This window comes from Pseudophryne corroboree, chromosome 10 (assembly GCF_028390025.1).
Source record: "Pseudophryne corroboree isolate aPseCor3 chromosome 10, aPseCor3.hap2, whole genome shotgun sequence".
Lineage (NCBI taxonomy): Eukaryota > Metazoa > Chordata > Amphibia > Anura > Myobatrachidae > Pseudophryne > Pseudophryne corroboree.
The window spans coordinates 58,531,401-58,550,356 of NC_086453.1; the positions used below are offsets into that span (position 1 = coordinate 58,531,401).

The 18,956-nt window shown below is 45.7% G+C and overlaps 1 protein-coding gene across 5 annotated transcripts in view; it reads right to left on the reverse strand.

The window, feature by feature from the left end:
• Nucleotides 1–18,956, reverse strand: part of PPFIA3 (PTPRF interacting protein alpha 3) — a 145,456-nt gene that overhangs the window by 54,330 nt on the left and 72,170 nt on the right. For 3 of the 5 annotated variants that reach the window (XM_063942442.1, XM_063942438.1, XM_063942439.1), the window contains exons 12-17: nucleotides 18,170–18,232; nucleotides 16,445–16,524; nucleotides 14,012–14,159; nucleotides 9,062–9,282; nucleotides 8,752–8,974; nucleotides 6,012–6,169 (exon numbers count right to left, since the gene is read on the reverse strand). In XM_063942442.1, coding sequence (XP_063798512.1) covers nucleotides 6,012–6,169; nucleotides 8,752–8,974; nucleotides 9,062–9,282; nucleotides 14,012–14,159; nucleotides 16,445–16,524; nucleotides 18,170–18,232 — 893 coding nt within the window. The remainder of the gene's footprint in view (nucleotides 1–6,011; nucleotides 6,170–8,751; nucleotides 8,975–9,061; nucleotides 9,283–14,011; nucleotides 14,160–16,444; nucleotides 16,525–18,169; nucleotides 18,233–18,956) is intronic. The other 2 variants (XM_063942440.1, XM_063942441.1) reach the window with 2 other exon arrangements.

Below are 18,956 nucleotides of genomic sequence, written 5' to 3' on the forward strand. Positions count from 1 at the left end.
TACCTGTCCCGTTTTTTGTTCAGACGGGACGCCATCATGTCCACCTTTGGTAATTCCCAATGGTTTACAATCATGTGGAAAACTTCCCCATGAAGTTCCCACTCTGCCGGGTGGAGGTCGTGCCTACTGAGGAAGTCTGCTTCCCAGTTTCCATTCCCGGAATGAAACACTGCTGACAGTGCTATCACATGATTTTCCGCCCAGCGAAAAGTCCTTGCAGTTTTTGCCACTGCCCTCCTGCTTCTTGTGCCGCCCTGTCTATTTACGTGGGCGACTGCCGTGATGTTTTATCCCACTGGATCAATACCGGCTGACCTTGAAGCAGAGGTCTTGCTAAGCTTAGAGCATTGTAAATTGCCCTTAGCTCCAGTATATTTATGTGGAGAAAAATCTCCAGACTTGATCACACTCCCTGGAAATTTTTTCCTTGTGTGACTGCTCCCCAGCCTCTCGGGCTGGCCTCTGTGGTCACCAACATCCAAAACTGAATGCCGAATCTGCGGCCCTCTAGAAGATGAGCACTCTGTAACCACCACAGGAGAGACACCCTTGTCCTTGGATATAGGGTTATCCGCTGATGCATCTGAAGATGCGATCCGGACCATTTGTCCAGCAGATCCCACTGAAAAGTTCTTGCATGAAATCTGCCGACTGGAATTGCTTCGAAGGAAGTCACCATTTTTTTACCATGGCCCTTGTGCAGTGATGCACTGATTTTAGGAGGTTCCTGACTAGCTCGGATAACTCCCTGGCTTTCTCTTCCGGGAGAAACACCTTTTTCTGGACTGTGTCCAGAATCATCCCTAAGCACAGGAGACTTGTTGTCGGGATCAGCTGCGATTTTGGAATATTTAGAATCCACCCCTGCTGTTGTAACAGTATCCGAGATAGTGCTACTCCGACCTCCAACTGTTCCCTGGACTTTGCCCTTATCAGGAGATCGTCCAAGTAAGGGATAATTAAGACGCCTTTTCTTCGAAGAACCACCATCATTTCGGCCATTACCTTGGTAAAGACCCGGGGTGCCGTGGACAATCCAAACGGCAGCGTCTGAAACTGATAGTGACAGTTCTGTACCACGAACCTGAGGTACCCTTAGTGATAAGGGCAAATTTGGGACATGGAGGTAAGCATCCCTGATGTCTCGGGACACCATATAGTCCCCTTCTTCCCGGTTCGTTATCACTGCTCTGAGTGACTCCATCTTGATTTGAACCTTTGTAAGTGTTCAATTTTTTTTAGATTTAGAATAGGTCTCACCTAGCCTTCTGGCTTCAGTACCACAATATAGTGTGGAATAATACCCCTTTTCTTGTTGTAGGAGGGGTAATTTAATTATCACCTGCTGGGAATACAGCTCGTGAATTGTTTCCCATACTGCCTCCTTGTCGGAGGGAGACCTTGGTAAAGCAGACTTCAGGAGCCTGCGCAGGGGAAACGTCTCGACATTCCAATCTGTACCCCTGGGATACTACTTGTAGGATCCAGGGGTCCTGTACGGTCTCAGCGTCATGCTGAGAGCTTGTCAGAAGCGGTGGAACGCTTCTGTTCCTGGGAATGGGCTGCCTGCTGCAGTCTTCTTCCCTTTCCTCTATCCCTGGGCAGATATGACTCTTATAGGGACGAAAGGACTGAAGCTGAAAAGACGGTGTCTTTTTCTGCAGAGATGTGACTTAGGGTAAAAAACGGTGGATTTTCCAGCAGTTGCCGTGGCCACCAGGTCCGATGGACCGACCCCAAATAACTCCTCTTCCTTTATACGGCAATACACCTTTGTGCCGTTTGGAATCTGCATCACCTGACCACTGTCGTGTCCATAAACATCTTCTGGCAGATATGGACATCGCACTTACTCTTGATGCCAGAGTGCAAATATCCCTCTGTGCATCTCGCATATATAGAAATGCATCCTTTAAATGCTCTATAGTCAATAAAATACTGTCCCTGTCAAGGGTATCAATATTTTTAGTCAGGGAATCCGACCAAGCCACCCCAGCTCTGCACATCCAGGCTGAGGCGATCGCTGGTCGCAGTATAACACCAGTATGTGTGTATATACTTTTTATGATATTTTCCAGCCTCCTGTCAGCTGGCTCCTTGAGGACGGCCCTATCTATAGACGGTACCGCCACTTGTTCTGATAAGCGTGTGCGCGCCTTATCCACCCTAAGGGGTGTTTCCCAACGCGCCCTAACTTCTGGCGGGAAAGGGTATACCGCCCATATTTTCTATCGGGGGGAACCCACGCATCATCACACACTTCATTTAATTTATCTGATTCAGGAAAAACTACGGTAGTTTTTTCACATCCCACATAATACCCTCTTTTGTGGTACTTGTAGTATCAGAAATATGTAACACCTCCTTCATTGCCCTTAACGTGTGGCCCTAATAAGGAATACGTTTGTTTATTCACCGTCGACACTGGATTCAGTGTCCCTGTCTGTGTCTGTGTCGACCGACTAAAGTAAACGGGCGTTTTAAAACCCCTGACGGTGTTTTTGAGACGTCTGGACCGGTACTAATTGTTTGTCGGCCGTCTCATGTCGTCAACCGACCTTGCCGCGTGTTGACATTATCACGTAATTCCCTAAATAAGCCATCCATTCCGGTGTCGACTCCCTAGAGAGTGACATCACCATTACAGGCAATTGCTCCGCCTCCTCACCAACATCGTCCTCATACATGTCGACACACACGTACCGACACACAGCACACACACAGGGAATGCTCTGATAGAGGACAGGACCTACTAGCCCTTTGGAGAGACAGAGGGAGAGTTTGCCAGCACACACCAAAAACGCTATAATTATATAGGGACAACCTTATATAAGTGTTTTCCCTTATAGCATCTTTTTTATATATTTCTAACGCCAAATTAGTGCCCCCCCTCTCTGTTTTAACCCTGTTTCTGTAGTGCAGTGCAGGGGAGAGCCTGGGAGCCTTCCCTCCAGCCTTTCTGTGAGGGAAAATGGCGCTGTGTGCTGAGGAGATAGGCCCCGCCCCTTTTTCGGCGGCCTAGTCTCCCGCTCTTAACGGATTCTGGCAGGGGTTAAATATCTCCATATAGCCCCCGGAGGCTATATGTGAGGTATTTTTAGCCAAAAATAGGTTTTCATTGCCTCCCAGGGCGCCCCCCTCCCAGCGCCCTGCACCCTCAGTGACTGCCGTGTGAAGTGTGCTGAGAGGAAATGGCGCACAGCTGCAGTGCTGTGCGCTACCTTAAGAAGACTGAGGAGTCTTCATGCCGCCGATTCTGGACCTTCTTCTTGTTTCAGCATCTGCAAGGGGGCCGGCGGCGAGGCTCCGGTGACCATCCAGGCTGTACCTGTGATCGTCCCTCTGGAGCTAATGTCCAGTAGCCAAAGAAGCCAATCCATCCTGCACGCAGGTGAGTTCACTTCTTCTCCCCTAAGTCCCTCGATGCAGTGATCCTGTTGCCAGCAGGACTCACTGTAAAATAAAAAACCTAAGCTAAACTTTTCTAAGCAGCTCTTTAGGAGAGCCACCTAGATTGCACCCTTCTCGGCCGGGCACAAAAATCTAACTGAGGCTTGGAGGAGGGTCATAGGGGGAGGAGCCAGTGCACACCACCTGATCCTAAAGCTTTACTTTTTGTGCCCTGTCTCCTGCGGAGCCGCTATTCCCCATGGTCCTTTCAGGAACCCCAGCATCCACTAGGACGATAGAGAAAAGGACATTATGTGTGTCTTCATATGTATAAGGGCATTAATAATGTGCGACATGTGTAAGGGACATTACTGTGTGGCATTATGTGTATATGGTGCCCTATTGTGTGGCGCAACATATAGAAAGGGCACTACTGTGTGGTCTAATGTGAATAAAGAGCAATATGGTGTGGTGTAATGTGAATAAGGAGCAATTCAGTGGGATCTAATGTGAATAAGGGGCACTACTGTGAGGAGTAACATATATAAGGTAAGATGCTACTACTGTCTGATGTAACGTGAATAAGGAACACTATCACATGATAAAAGGTGAATAAAGTTGCACTACTGTGTGGCGTAATTTGAATTGGGGGTACTATTGTGTGGCTATGCCGCTTCCCAGCAAGAACTCATCCCTTTTTGGGCTGTGCGCCGAATGTGCGCTCAGTTCCTATTTAATATATAGGGGGTAGGTAGACCTAAATAAGGACTGCTATGAGTGAGGGGTAATGGTGCTAGGAAAGGGGTGCAGGTTCAGAGGCGGACCTAGCGGCGGTGATAGGGAGCACCAGCCAAAATCTTGCCTAGGGCATCATATTGGTTAAGGCCGGCTCTGCGTGGGGGCGTGTCCAAATTTAAACTACAGTGAAAAATAAAGCTGTCCCGTATTTGTGGGCTACATGCAAAAGAAGACCGTATTTGTCCTGCATGCAAAACATAGAAATGTATCTGCTCCACATGCACTGCAGAATGGCCTGTTTCAAATACAAAGTTAATTGCCTTTGTTTTGGTTAGTGAACTGAATAGCTATTGCCCTGTAAATGACTATTCTGTGTCACACGCAATTTGCATGTATTTAATTAGGACAAAAAGAAATTGTGGTTGAATATAAAAAAATGCGTCCCTCTAATACGGAGGCTTCTTCTAATAATGAGGCTTCTTACAGTGGACTGACACTTTAAATTTGTTAAAAAAAACATAAAATGAGAGCATCATCCAGGCTTGTGTAACACACCCTCACCGCACAGGAGGCGTGGCTCCGAAATTTAACAATCTATTGTGGGTTCCTTCCACAATACGTTTCCTGGGTGTGGTATACTAGGACATCAATCATCACATCGACATGGTCAAAATCTGGACATGCTTAGCCAGCCTGTACCCTTACCTTATCCTAGTAGTGCCTAGCCCTAACCTACTCTCCGTAGCCTAACCTTAACCCCTCCCCTGCAGCCTATACTTCTAGTGCCTAACCTCCCCACCGCAGGCTAACCCTAACCCCCCCCCCTGCAGCCTATACTCCTAGTGCTTAACCTCTTCCCTTAGTGCCTAACCCTAACTCCACCACCTGCTGCCTATACTCCTAGTGCCTAACCTCCCCACCGTAGGCTAACCCTAAACCCGCCCCCCGAAGCCTAACCCTAACCTCTCCTCTTAGTGCCTAACCCCCACCATTTGCAGCCTAGTCCCTCTTCTGCAGCCTAACCCTAACCCCACCCCCTGCAGCCTAACCCTAACCCCACCCCCTGCCGCCTATACTCCTAGTGCCTAACCTCCCCACCGAAGGCTAACCCTAAACCTGCCCCCCCTCAAGCCTAACCCTAACCTCTCCTCTTAGTGCCTAACCCCACCATTTGCAGCCTAGTCCCTCTTCTGCAGCCTAACCCTAACCCCACCCCCTGCAGCCTAACCCTAACCCCACCCCCTGCCGCCTATACTCCTAGTGCCTAACCTCCCCACCGAAGGCTAACCCTAAACCTGCCCCCCCTGAAGCCTAACCCTAACCTCTCCTCTTAGTGCCTAACCCCACCGCCTGCAGCCTAGTCCCTCTTCTGCAGCCTAACCATAACCCCACCCCCTGCAGGCTTACCCTAAAATCTCCCCTTAGTGCCCAACTCTAACCCCACCCATCACAACCTAACCCTATCCTACCCCTAGTGCCTAAACCTAACCTCTCCCTTAGTCTAACCCTAATCTCCCCCATAGCATTACCGTATCATCCCCCTAGTACCTAGTCCTAACCTACTCTACGCAGCCCAACCCTATCTCCCCCCCTGCTGCCTAACCTTAACCGCTCCCACATGTCTGCTTTCTGAGAATATCAGCATTCCACGTTTCAGATGTAGACATTGTGTAGATATTGACATGATGCCTATAGTCACTGTGAATGTCAGGCATCCTGGTATGCAGTCCTACGCTCATCAGAGGTTTCACTGAACTCTTGTCCGACTTCAAGCTGCTAAGTTTCAGCACCAAGCAAGATACAAAGGGTCAAGTACACAGTCATACATACAACACTCCGGCTCCTATCTAGCCATCTCTTCCTAACATTCTCTGGTGTCCTACCTTCCCCGGGACTCTCTTCCATCCTCCATAGGGCTGGCTTGCAGGGCCAGTGCCTGTGTCATTCTCTCCAGCCGTACAGCCCGCGGAGTCAGGGGAGGGGTGGTCTCACACTGCATCAATGACTTCTCGTCTCTGCCGTCTTCTTTAGGGACATGATTCTACATAAGGGGACAAACACCGTCAAAGTCATCAGCGCATCATTTCTTCTTAAAGATGTTTTTCTAACGACATGCTGCAGACTGTACTGTATATCAGCAAAAAAAAAAAAAAAAAAGGCCTGTATTCACCACTGTGGAAGTTAACAGAGCGCTAAAGATAGGAGTACAGGTTGCAGTTTTGAACATGACCACAAGGTGTCACTATAATGACAGGCTCCATGCTGCTTTATCCCCAGCAGTGGTCTGGTTCCTGCTGCTCTGAAAGTAATGGGAATCCACAGGAATCGTTTAGCAAGGTAAATTAAAGATTTTTCCCAGATGAATAATCCTGGAGCATGCCCAGCCACAGTCCAAGCCGTCTAATCAGTTTTAGGCACAAAAACAACTGATCTCATAAGCCGCCAAGTGATTTATAAAACAAAAGCGATATTAAATATATGTCTGAACTCCTATTGATTATACTGAATGTCAATACTGCCGCCTTATGGTGGGAAGAAAGGTGTCTGATCATTCTACATGATTGCTGGGGCTTCCTGTCTACATGCATAGTACGAGTTTGACAAGATAGGGGTCTCAGCCCATGCCTTCAGTATTCACAATACCACTCCTAGGGTTTTTAAACTTTGTTGAACCAATGTTGTTGCACTCTGCAAAACAGGTCAGCCTCAGAGCTGCAATTAGATAAACCCATAAAAGAAGTCAGCTGCCAGGCCTTGTCCACGCAAATGACAACTTGCAATGCAACACACGGACTCGTTGATCCCGTTGCTAGACCTCCTACATTGTTCACAAGTTCAAAAAAGGAATACGGCTGCGCGGATGTCGCCAAGGAAACAAGCGATTGTTATTAATTGGGGAATAAGGATTATAAACTGAGTGACCATCTACTTTGAGCCTGCAAACATCCAACAAACTTGTCATCTAAACAAAGAGCACATATAGATCATTGAATCGCATAAAAGATCAGGAAAGCTAAAAAAGGAGGTTATAAACACCAATAAATCTACAGACAACAATAAACTTCTTAGGTAAGACCCTGTAATAGAAAACAAATAGCAGTGATAGCAGTACTGTAATCTATCATATGGGGATAACATATAGGATATAACGATGATGAAATGTCGCGACACCTACATACTGTACAAAGCTATGAATAAATGATCCTCTTACAGTTAAATGAAAAGCACAATGAACACAGAAAGGCCTACGTAAAACAGGGTGTCGTCTGATAATTAATAATCCAACAGGGGATATATTACAGGGAAAATATTAAACATGTCTTAAAGTGACTAGATAATGAGGATTCACCGCGACACATGCAAGAACCACTATAAAGAAAACCCAAAGAGAGGAATCGCTCCCAATAATATTTAGTCAAGCTTAAACCCTGATTAATAAACAGATTCATCTTAAGCGGCCTACACACTGGGCGATATCTTGAAAGATATGAACGATATTGTTCATAAATGAACAATAAATCTTTCATATCTTTCAGTATGTATGCATCAACAATGAATAATGCACATGCCTGCAATCGTTCATCGCTGATCTATCATCGTTGGTACATGCCAGTCAATTTGGACGATATAGATGTATGTACTCTCATATCGTCTAAATTGACCATGGATATAATCTAGTGTGTAGGTAAAACCGGCCATCGATAATATCGATGGTTGAAAACATTGCCCAGTGTGTAGGCCCCTTAACTCTGCAAAAGTCAAGCACACAACGCCTTATGGGCCCTACACACTGGTCGATACCAATGAAAGATATGAACGATCTCGTTCATATCTTTCAGTGCGTAGGGACCAGCGCTGAAAGATGCGCGGCCCCGCGCTCGTTCATCGCTGGTGTCGGCTTGTTTAAACATGCAGGCCAATATGGACAATCTCGTCCATATCAGCATGTAGTGCTACGAAACCCGGTGAAAGGGGGGGAGTGAATAAACTTCACTCCCCCCATCACCTCCCCCCGCCGCCGGGTCGCCCTTCTGCCGTATCGCTCGTCAGGCAGCTCGGCGGCGGGTCGCTATGTGTGTAGGGCCCATTAGACACATCATTATCTCTCCAGGGTATGACCGACTGAAGAGAAGGTATTCACTAACGAAATAAGCAGCAAAACATTAAAGCATGACAACGTAAAACCTCATTTCAGCAAGAAAATTCCAGTTACAATGCAGACGGGAATTTTATTGCACTGGGTGCAGTGCATATGCACGGTCTGATGGTGGCAGCAGTGAGTTCATAGACCATTTCTAGTGAAGGTCTCCCTATGTGTACACAAGGTAGTACAGCGCTGTTGTCTGCCTAGTAGCCAGAGCTCTACAATGAAGCATTTGCAGTTAAAACCGTACAGTATTATTTTGGAAAAGTGAGTGGGGGTAATGAGCCATGTTAACCCCCCTCCCCGGCATTTAGGTGACTCTATATGTGGGTAATGGTGTCATGACATGTAACAGGCATACTTATGGACTACCAGATGGAAATGATGTCCACATAAAGATGGCATCACCTTATCACCACAGCATGGATAGAATCTGGTCCTACGGCTTTGGCTAAGGCATAAAAGAAGGCGGTGCTTACGAATTTGTCTCCCTCCCTGGCTGGGCTGTGAGGGGTGATGCGTGGGGTGGAGTGCCCGCTGCTGGGTGGGGAAGGGCTGGCCAGAGTGGAGGTGGTGACGGAGGTCGGGATAGATGTGGCCGAGCGATAGCGTCCTAGTGATCCATCCAGAGTGCCGCTGGTGACTCGGCTCTCTATCTCCTCAGCTCGGAGCTCCGTGGTCTCCTTCTCCTCCTGTATTAACCTGCCGGGAGTAGGCAGCGTCAGTGGAGAGGTAGACGGGTGGTGAGGACAGATAGATAGCGATTATAGACAACAGAACAATGCGTACTTGATCTCTTTGTTGATGGCCTCCAGCTGCTCCTGTAACATGATCGCCAAAGTCTGCACATCTGTCTGGCCGCTAGGAGACAGGAGGTCCGCTGAGCTGAAGATGGTATCTCTGTCATCTTCGTCTGACCCGTCCATGTCACCTTCAAAGGCTTGCGCCACATTGGCTAGTACGTTGGCTTGCTGCGCCCGTTCCCAGTCCTGCTCATCCAGCGTTCGGATCTGGGAGAGAGAAGGGACATGGGTAAAACACTAAAAGCGGCATTGCGGTGAGAAACTGCGTGATCTCGGCAGGTCTCCAACCCTGACAACCGAGATGGAAGTTTTTACTGCTTGGAAAGGCAGGAGCAGCAAATCAAACCTCTAAGTTATAGGAAGCCATTTGTTATCCTGAGCTGTGATCTATACCGTACGGAGGCCGGTCTCCAGGGAACCTGCAGCTATGAAACCGCATCTCACAAAGAAGAACTAGATCAATGTATGGGGGGGGGGGAATTGGCCATTTTCTTTTCTTTAAACCACCTCATAAATTAAGGTCACTGTGAGAAGAGATGCTAATAGATTTACAAAACTGACTATTTCTAGTGGACCAATCTTCTATACATAGCAGAGGTGGCCATTTTGTATGGATAATTAATAGTCAGTGCTTCAGATCACCAGAATCCGGAACATTCATGAGGCACCAGAAAAAGAAATTAGGACTTGATCTGCAGTGAGCTATTATTATTATTATTTAAATCTAACTTTTAAATTATGATTTCCCCCCCCCCCCCCCCCCAAGACGTAATATTAATAATAGTTAATCATGCAGCCAATTAACTCATAACGAGCGGATAATGCGGCGTTGAACCCACCACCCTCCTCTGCCACACTACAGTATGGGATGTCTATGACCTTTCTAGAGACCTCACACCAGCGCCCTTAGATGAAGGCTCCACTGCACACACCAGGTGAGAGAACGCCGCTTCTTCCTATACATCTGCACTCAGCCATGTCCACATTCACCACACTCTCACTCAGCACACAAACCAGTTCCCTCCCCATAGTCACCTCTGTGACCGCATCATCTACAAAATGTTCTGCCAATGTGCTCCTAATCACCAGTCTTATGCCAATCATACACACGTGCTTGTGCCCGCCCACAGTCCACCACACATGCACAGTCACTACAAATCTGGACAGTCCAATTAAACTTATTCTACTACATAGAAGGGTGACCCCATCCGGCACTGGATACGTCTGTCAACCCTAACTCTCCCCCGGACATGGCAAGGAGAGGGAATTTCTAGGTCCTGACAAAAGGCTTCCTGTCTTGCTGAGGATCTGGGCATAAACGGCGGAATCAACCCATTCCCCATCCTTACAGCAGTAATATAAGTAGAACATAAGCCCTGTTATTGCCTGGGGGAGCTGCGACAGAAGTTAATGTGAAATACAGCTTTATCCTTATGCACTGATGTTATTATTTATACAGCACAAGGAATAATGGTCCAGAAAACAGAGATAAAGGATACTTACATAGGATGGAGTCCACAGACAGCACAAAAACAAAGAAGAATTGTTTAGTGAATTAAAGAGAATAAACTGACAACTCGGCAGTTTTCATTCTTACAGCCCTGCCCTGGCGCAACACTACCCAGGCCTCTGTGGCTAGAAACGTGTTAGCATCTTAAAATCTGTAAAATACAGTATGTATATTAATATATATATATTATATATATATATATATATATATATAGAGAGAGTTTTTTAAGGTCAGTGCGCTTAATCTCACGTCCAAATATTCCTTTAAAGCAAAGGGTCGTCAAAAAGGTTCTACTGTTTGGATTCAGTCAATTGTGGATGCTCCGTCAGAAAACACCTCCCAAACTTCTTTGGTGGCTGCTCAGTTCTTCAAAATATGACTTGGGTATGTTCAGTCATGAAATTCTGTGAAGGCAGGGGAGAAGAACAAGCGCCATATGGTGTAGTATTTTGAATAAATTGGAGTGATAGATACGTATATACGAAGTAAGTACCGGATAGATTCTTGAGATTAGGCCTGTCTGTCTCACTAAATTCTTTGTGGCTGTTCCCCACCTGTGTATACAGGAGGCGCAGGACAAACTTCCTCGGTCAGCTTAGTAGCAGAAAGCAGCCTCTCCCCCCCTCTGCATTGTGTGCTCCGAGCTCGCTGAGAGCAGACCACCCAGATCCCATGCCGCAGAGACGCCTGTAGCTGCTCATCCGCACACAGGGGAGAAAGAAGAGGCTGCCCCATCCAAGGAAGCAACTAGAGAACCCCAAGGTCCTGCTCCAACTGAGCCCCCTACTCTGGTGTGCTCCCGGCAGCCGTCCCTCCCTCCCATGCGCTTGTGCAGACTGCTGGTTAGAGGCGGAAGAAGACCGAGGAAGTTTGTCCTGCGCCTCCTGTATACACAGGTGGGGAACAGCCACAAAGAATTTAGTGAGACAGACAGGCCTAATCTCAAGAATCTATCCGGTACTTACTTCGTATATACGTATCTATCACTCCAATTTATTCAAAATACTACACCATATGGCGCTTGTTCTTCTCCCCTGCCTTTATATATATATATATATATATATATATATATATATATATATATATATATATATATATATACACACACACATATATATATATGTACGTACGTATGCATATACACATGTATTTTTTTTATTGGAGGCTGATTTTAAACCATTATGCAATGCATCAGCATGACTAAATACATCCTATAGATCAGTGCATGACATCTGTGTATGACAAAATGATCAGCTATAATAGACCAGGTTTTCCCAGATTAGTAATACCTATAGCAACTACCAATTTGACTTCAGAGAATGCTACATTTACTAGAATGTACCCTCCAGGGTTATACAGATTAGCTGCACAACAGATTAGCTGCACACAGGACAAGAGAGTTCCAAATTCCGAAAGATGTTTCATTGGAGGAATCACCATGCCACACTCTCCCTGTCCAAATGATCACCACTTCTAGGGGTCTATTCATGAAGCAGTGAAAAATGAGCCAGTGGAGAAGTTGCCCATGACAACCAATCGGCATTGAAGTAACATTTAGAATTTGCATACTATATAATTGTACGGAGCAGCCGATTGGTTGCCATGAGCAACTTCTCCACAGGCTCACTTTTCCACTCACTGCTTCATGAATCGACCCCCTAGAGTCGCAATTGCAGATTGCTACGTTCAGCGTATTATAGGCCCGATTTGTAGTTGCATGCTATGCCGTTTTCGCAGTGGATTTGGCAGCCTTAGAAGGTATATTTTGAGAGAGAGAGGTGATGCAGAGTCTTGAAGGCCCAGGTATTTCTCAGAGTCGATGTGCGTCCGATGTTGCATCGATGGTGTGTTTACAACCGGCGAAGGATCAGCTCACGTTGCAGATAAGTAAAGTAGGCTTCTCTGCATTTACTCTGTCCGTCGCAAGCTGGTACAGGTGGGGAGTCTTTAGACTGTCAGAATATTTTCGCAAATGCTCTGCAGCCATCATAGCAGCTGCTAATGCAATAGCGCACAACTCTTAATCAGGACTAATCAGATTTCTTTCCTGCCATATGTTCCCCCTTTGCAAATAGACTAAATATCACAATTTGATTCCTTTGAGAATACAGCTGGAGATCCGGACCTCTGCAGTGGTCACATGACTTGCAGTGCACCGTGGTGCAGAGGTTACTGTAATAGCACAAGCAATGTTGTTTTAGGTTTTAAAAACCTGCGGTTCAAGTTATCTCAATGAGGGCCTAGTTTAATGGTACCAGATGATAAACAAGAAAAAACAAAAACTTCAGGGGACACAACCATATACAGGTTGGACACAACTTGGGTTAACCCTGTGGATCCCGAAGGAAAAAAAAAATATTCTGCTGGGGTACAGTACAATACAATTGTGCATTATTACAGCAAAGCAATATACTGGGCACCGTTTGCTTTGCTGACAATACTCGTACGTAATTACTGTAGCATCAGAGTGTATACCTTGCATGTCTGCTATAGAAAAGATGGATGTATTCTTATAGCTAGATTCCTAGGCTTGCAATTAGGGGTTTAGCTCTTAAGGTTTGCAAAGGACAATACCTCATTGTTAGTCACACATTATACAACTTGCACAAAGAAACCCCCCTCTGACAGCTGCAAATATTCCTCTCAATTGCTGTTCGTCCAAAGACCCCGCAATATCTGCAGTGTATCGCAGACATCCCCAATTTGCACCCCACCTGTGCCAGAGTAATAGACTCTGTTAACCCTTGTGGTGTGAATGTTCCAACTTTCTAGAGGTTCCACTGAAATATCTGCCAGTTTGTAGGCCCGCCATATATTATCCCGACAATTCCATACATTATTTTGCACAGAGATTCCCCAATTGTTGACCAATCGCTGCGCCCCATTTTCTGGTCTTCCAGCAGACTCCCCTCTCCCCCATTTATTCCAGGTATGGGGAAAATCTGCACGGTGCCTCCAAGCTATCTTCCACGACTATACGTGCACTGGTTTACACTGGGACTTCATCGCTGCGAGGGCTTAGTACATAGGAGAAAATGACGCAGGCACAATGAAGCAGCAATAGTAGTGACAACAGCAAGTGCAGACATCACCTGCCGATCACGGATCCAAAGGATCTGATCGCTTAAGCCAAAAGAATTGTGTGTGGCCACTGGGCTAAAGGGGGAAAAAAAAAAAGAAAAGGAAAAAAAAAAGAAGAAGCTTGTTTGCTTTTTTTCTTCACAGGATCTTGTCTGGGGCCACAAGTTTCTCAGGGAGAAGACTCGCCCCACGGGACTGTGGGTTATCCTGGGAAACAGGGATGTCCAGTAAATGTGACAAAACCAAATACGTAAACATCACAACTCAGTTCCCTGTACAATCAGCTGCAATTCCACATACAACCAACACATCCAAATGATCCAAAAGGAAGTAATGACACAGTACCTTTGTCGGGTCATCTTTCATGGCCGCCCACCGACCCTTTTTGGGCCGCCTGATCACAGCTGTGCTGCTGTAGTGATCAATATGGTTGCCCATGGGTAACGTTGGTGCCTGAGAGTAACGTAGCTCTAGCGCACTGCCAGGGAGAGATCTACAAATGAATGGTTATAAAAAAATAGCGTTGGTGACATAAAGAAAGCAGTCAATTACACGACAAATGTAACTTTGACTATACAGTTGAAGTTCCTGCTTTACTGACATGTACGGTACATGCAAAACATGATGCACATGCTTCAACGACTCCATAGCTCTTTAACTTAACATGGCGGCTAGAATGACAGACAAGATATGAGTCAACTCGGGCCTCAGGTTTTGACCACCGTTCCTGCAGTCCCAAGCTCTCACCACGCCACAGGGCGTATATACAGTACATATCTGTTGAGACAACTCGCCTTTGGAAGAGAACAAGAGCCATCCATTGTGCCAAAACATAGGGGGACTGTATCAAACATGAAGCCGCAGGAACAAAATGGCTGACAGACAACAGGATGCAGATAATACTGGGAACACCAAACTGCAAGTCATTGATTAAGTGTGCTATTTAATAGGATAATAGTGCTTTATTCAGCTCCTTCAGTGCCGCTGCCAAAGCCTTGAATGTGAGGTGAAGTGCGTTACATGTAAAATGACAGGAAACACCAAAACGAACAGGCCACAAACTCGGATATATGCGCTCTGTACACAAACTAATCCTCCACGTCGGGAACACAGCTAGGCAAGCAAAAACCGTCGGCAAGTCAAACATCGGCAAGTAGTTCGTACACACTTACAAAATGAATAGCTGTAGTAGATACTTGTGGAGTGCGGTAGTACAAGGAAAAAGAAAGTGTGCAGTAATGAATAGAAGGGTATTTATAAGACATGATAAACCACAGATAAGACAGCATTGTTAAGATCGAAACACTCTGCTGGTATCCACCACCAAAGAGGAGATGTAAGAGTGCACCGACGGCCTTACTTAAAAGTCTACCCATCATCTATACAGAGTACATCCTTTATTTTATGGGCTGAATTAATATTTCTAAAAAATGCAACGTATCTAGTTAACGACTTTGTGCCACAGTCATGTCATGAGTTCATAATGATTACAAACTGGTGCAGCAAACAAAATGGCTGCCTTCACGGTGTGCAGCCATACTTTTTACTCCAAGCCTGAGCATTGTGGGGGATGAGTTAGGAGATGAATCAGCCAGTGATATACTTTAATTAGATGAAGAAACAGTAAAACCTGAACTTCCAAATTTGGCCTAAAATCTACCTCAAGTGTAAATTATTGTGAAACCAAGATAAAAATAAAGAGGAGTATCTCTTACAATTCAATCCAACTCACCTACATCATATAGTCTGTTCACAAGCAGAATGGCTAGAGCACGCAGTGATATGTTCATTTGGAAAGCAGGCTCTGGCTACGGTTCTGACAATTAATACTTTGGGGTATATTTACTAACCAATCAGATTCCATTAACATTTATCTAGCTGCTTCTAGAAGATAACAGCTACAATCTGATTGGTTGCTATGGGCAACATCTCCACTTCTAAAAAAAAAAAAAACACACACACCTTAGTAAATATACCCCTTTACATTTGAATTCTCCCTAGTGGTCTTTGTTGAGGCAGAACACACTACAGCAGAAGTGGAGGTTAATTCTGTATGTATGACTGTCCCCTACTTACTACTTTCTATAGACGTGCTCCTCACAGTGACTGTAGGTAGGGGTATGTAGTACCTATGCATGTGTGTATGACATTCCCTTTCTTATAAATCATCTTCTATAGGAGGGCTCCTCACAGTGGCTGTAGGTTGGGGTCTGCAGTGACCATGTCTGAGTGTATGACTACTCTCCTCACAGGGACTGTAGGGAGGTAATGGCTGCTCATGTCACCCAGGGAGAAGGGGTTGGTAGTGCGCATGGCATTCCCGTCCCCTTTACCTTATATGGCAGTGCTCCCCAAAGTGGCTGTAGGTTGGGGTGCTCATTGGCCATGTCTGTATGTATTACTACTCCACTGTTCTCCGCACAGCGACTGTAGGGGGAGGTAATGGCTGCTCATGTCTGTGTATAACATTCATCTTCTCACCCGGGGAGGAGGGAGGTTGGTAGTGAGCATGGCATTCCCATCCCCTGCATTTCATATAGCAGTGCTCCTCACAGTGACACGTCTGTATCACTCACATTCCCTTCCATACATAGGATACACAGCAGCCCATAACAGCTGTGCCATACGGAGACCGCTGTAAATTTTACGCTTTCCACCATTTTCTTATACATATAACCGTTGATTTGATCCTATTTGTTCCAACCATCCGTCTACAGTGAGGTACAGATTATCAAACAACTTATTTTCCAGAACTTTCCAAACAACAAAATGATTCACCTAGAGTATGTGGATGAGGGACGTCCCCGCAGCTGGTCTATTTCCATCTGCATGCGTTCAATCTCGGAGACAAGCTGCTCCTGGAGGGGGAACAGGAGAAAGGTCACACGGTTCGAAAAACTTAGGGAGACATTTACTAAGCAGTGATAAGAGCGGAGAAGTGAGCCAGTGGTGAAGTTGCTCATGGCAACCAATCAGCACTGAAGTAACATCTATAATTTGCATACTATAAAATGATACAGAGCTGCTGAATGGTTAATGGGGCAACTTCTCCAGAGGCTCACTTCTCCGCTCTTATCACTGCTTAGTAAATGTCTCCCATACTCACATACAGATATGCAACATATTCTGTTCCCTGAGATCCTGGATGGCTCCCCTCCCTGGCTGCATGGAACAGGGGCCGGGAAGATCCCATAACCTTATGGAGCCGATGCAGGGTTCAATGCAAGTTAATATTCTGTGCGTTTTTGCACCGCGCATGCTACCGAGCTGAGCGTACAGAACTATAGACATATTCTATATAGTGGTGAATATACTAGACAGTGGGGTGTCTAGGACAATGGTGCTTGTTCCAGTGTACTCCGTTCATATACTTTATGTATAAAAAATCCAGGTTCCTTAATCACCATAAACATATAGGGATAAATAAAGAACACTCCCCCTAGATTGTTCATGGGTGGAAGATTGGCTGAAATAAATCTAGAACAAAAAGGGAAGAGAGACGTGCGTCTAATAGTGTAGTATGTTTAGCCCAACGTGTAGTATCCAATCAATATGCCATAGGCTATTATGCGTGCCAAAAATATACTTGCAGTACGGTGTATCACTACCAGCAACTGGGTGCTCCAGCAGACGTTCCTCACAGCCTGGCCGTCACATATATTGCTCTCTCCAGCTCGTATGCCTTCTGCTCAACTTTTAATACACATGCTCAAGGCAGCTTAGGCCTCCTCTTCCTACAAGAATAGTTAGCACAAGGGAAGAGCTGGAGAGTGCTACTAGGCGCATGTCTGTCTTCCCTTTTTTCTAGATATATAATATATACAGATGCATCTTTTTTCTTTGTGCGCCCGCTGGCTGAAGTCGGAAAGACAGCAGCTGCCTCATAGTTAACAATCTGCCGGGTGCCAGCTCCAGAGACTCCCCTCTCCCTTCATTTGACTTCAGACGCGCGACTCAAGAAGCATGAGCCCCTGGAGCTGGCACCCAGCAACCAGGTATTAGATAGCTGCTGCTTTCAGACTAACTACAAAAGTTAATTTCGGAGTCCGGAGCACATGCTCCGGTGGAACTAGACTTCCTGGAGCCCCATCATGGGCACTAAATGACCAAGCTTGGATAACATCAGATGAATGGACATAAGATTATAGAAGTTTGGTCAACAAAACCTATGAGGATGTGAGGACCATCAATGGAAAACAACAGGTTGTATAGTCCAGGTTGAACTAAAGTACAACCAACCACTGGGATGACCAAAGTAGGACAACAGCTGGAAACCAAAAATGTGCCATTGGACAACAAGTTCCAGAATCATGGTCAGACGGTAGCAATTGGGGTCACTTGAGTTAATCATCTGGTCAGGATTAAGGGAAAGCTTCAGAAAATTCTATGAGATACTGCTGCCTCTCACTATACAGAAGACAAATATTGGACAATACAGATTTCTACATAAAGGTTAGTAAACCATTGTCAGAGCCTACAGGACACAGAGGTCCTCATACAAACCTTATTTACAAGGAGCTCATCCTGCAGCTTTTTCATGTTAGCTATCTCTTCCGAAAGAGTGTTCTGAGAGAAAGAGGAGAAGAGAGGACATTATAAGAGATCAGCAACAAGCAGCCTATAGTGAGCAGATGAGAACAGCAGCGAGGGTGACCAGAGAAGAACAGGCGAGATGTTAGCTGGTTAGCCAGATGGACATTATGCTTTTATTAGCAGTGATATTTCAGCAGGAAATTGGTGGGGAAATGAATTCTACATTTAGGAGCCAGCTCATCTTTCATAGCAGCAAGATAAAGAAAAGGAGGGAAAATCTACAGATAACTACGGAAAGAGTTCAGCAACAATACGTAGCACGATTGTAAAGGACATGACTAGCTGGCCCTGAGGGTCTAGACTTTATGAGCAGGCTTGTGGTGAAAAGTCCTGCATAAAAGTACCAGGATATATCACATCAACTAATCGGACGTAATTAATCACATCTGATTCTGAATGTTCTGGTGTCGGGCTGTCACCCTCTGCTCTCTTCTACTTGCCGCTGATCTGACTAATTGGTAAAGCATAAACATACAATTAGGAAAGGTCAGTTACATAATAACGCTGATGAGGAGGAGCCGTAGCTGGCTTTTACAGTCACCTTTTTATAAGTGCCAACCAACGTCATCTACCCACGAAGAAACGGATGAGCAATTTAGGGAGGGGAAGGGGGGGGGGGTTATTAAAACTTAGCAAGAGTGGACAGAGATAAAGTACCGGCTAATCTTCTCCTAACTGCCTTGCTATAGGCTTTGTT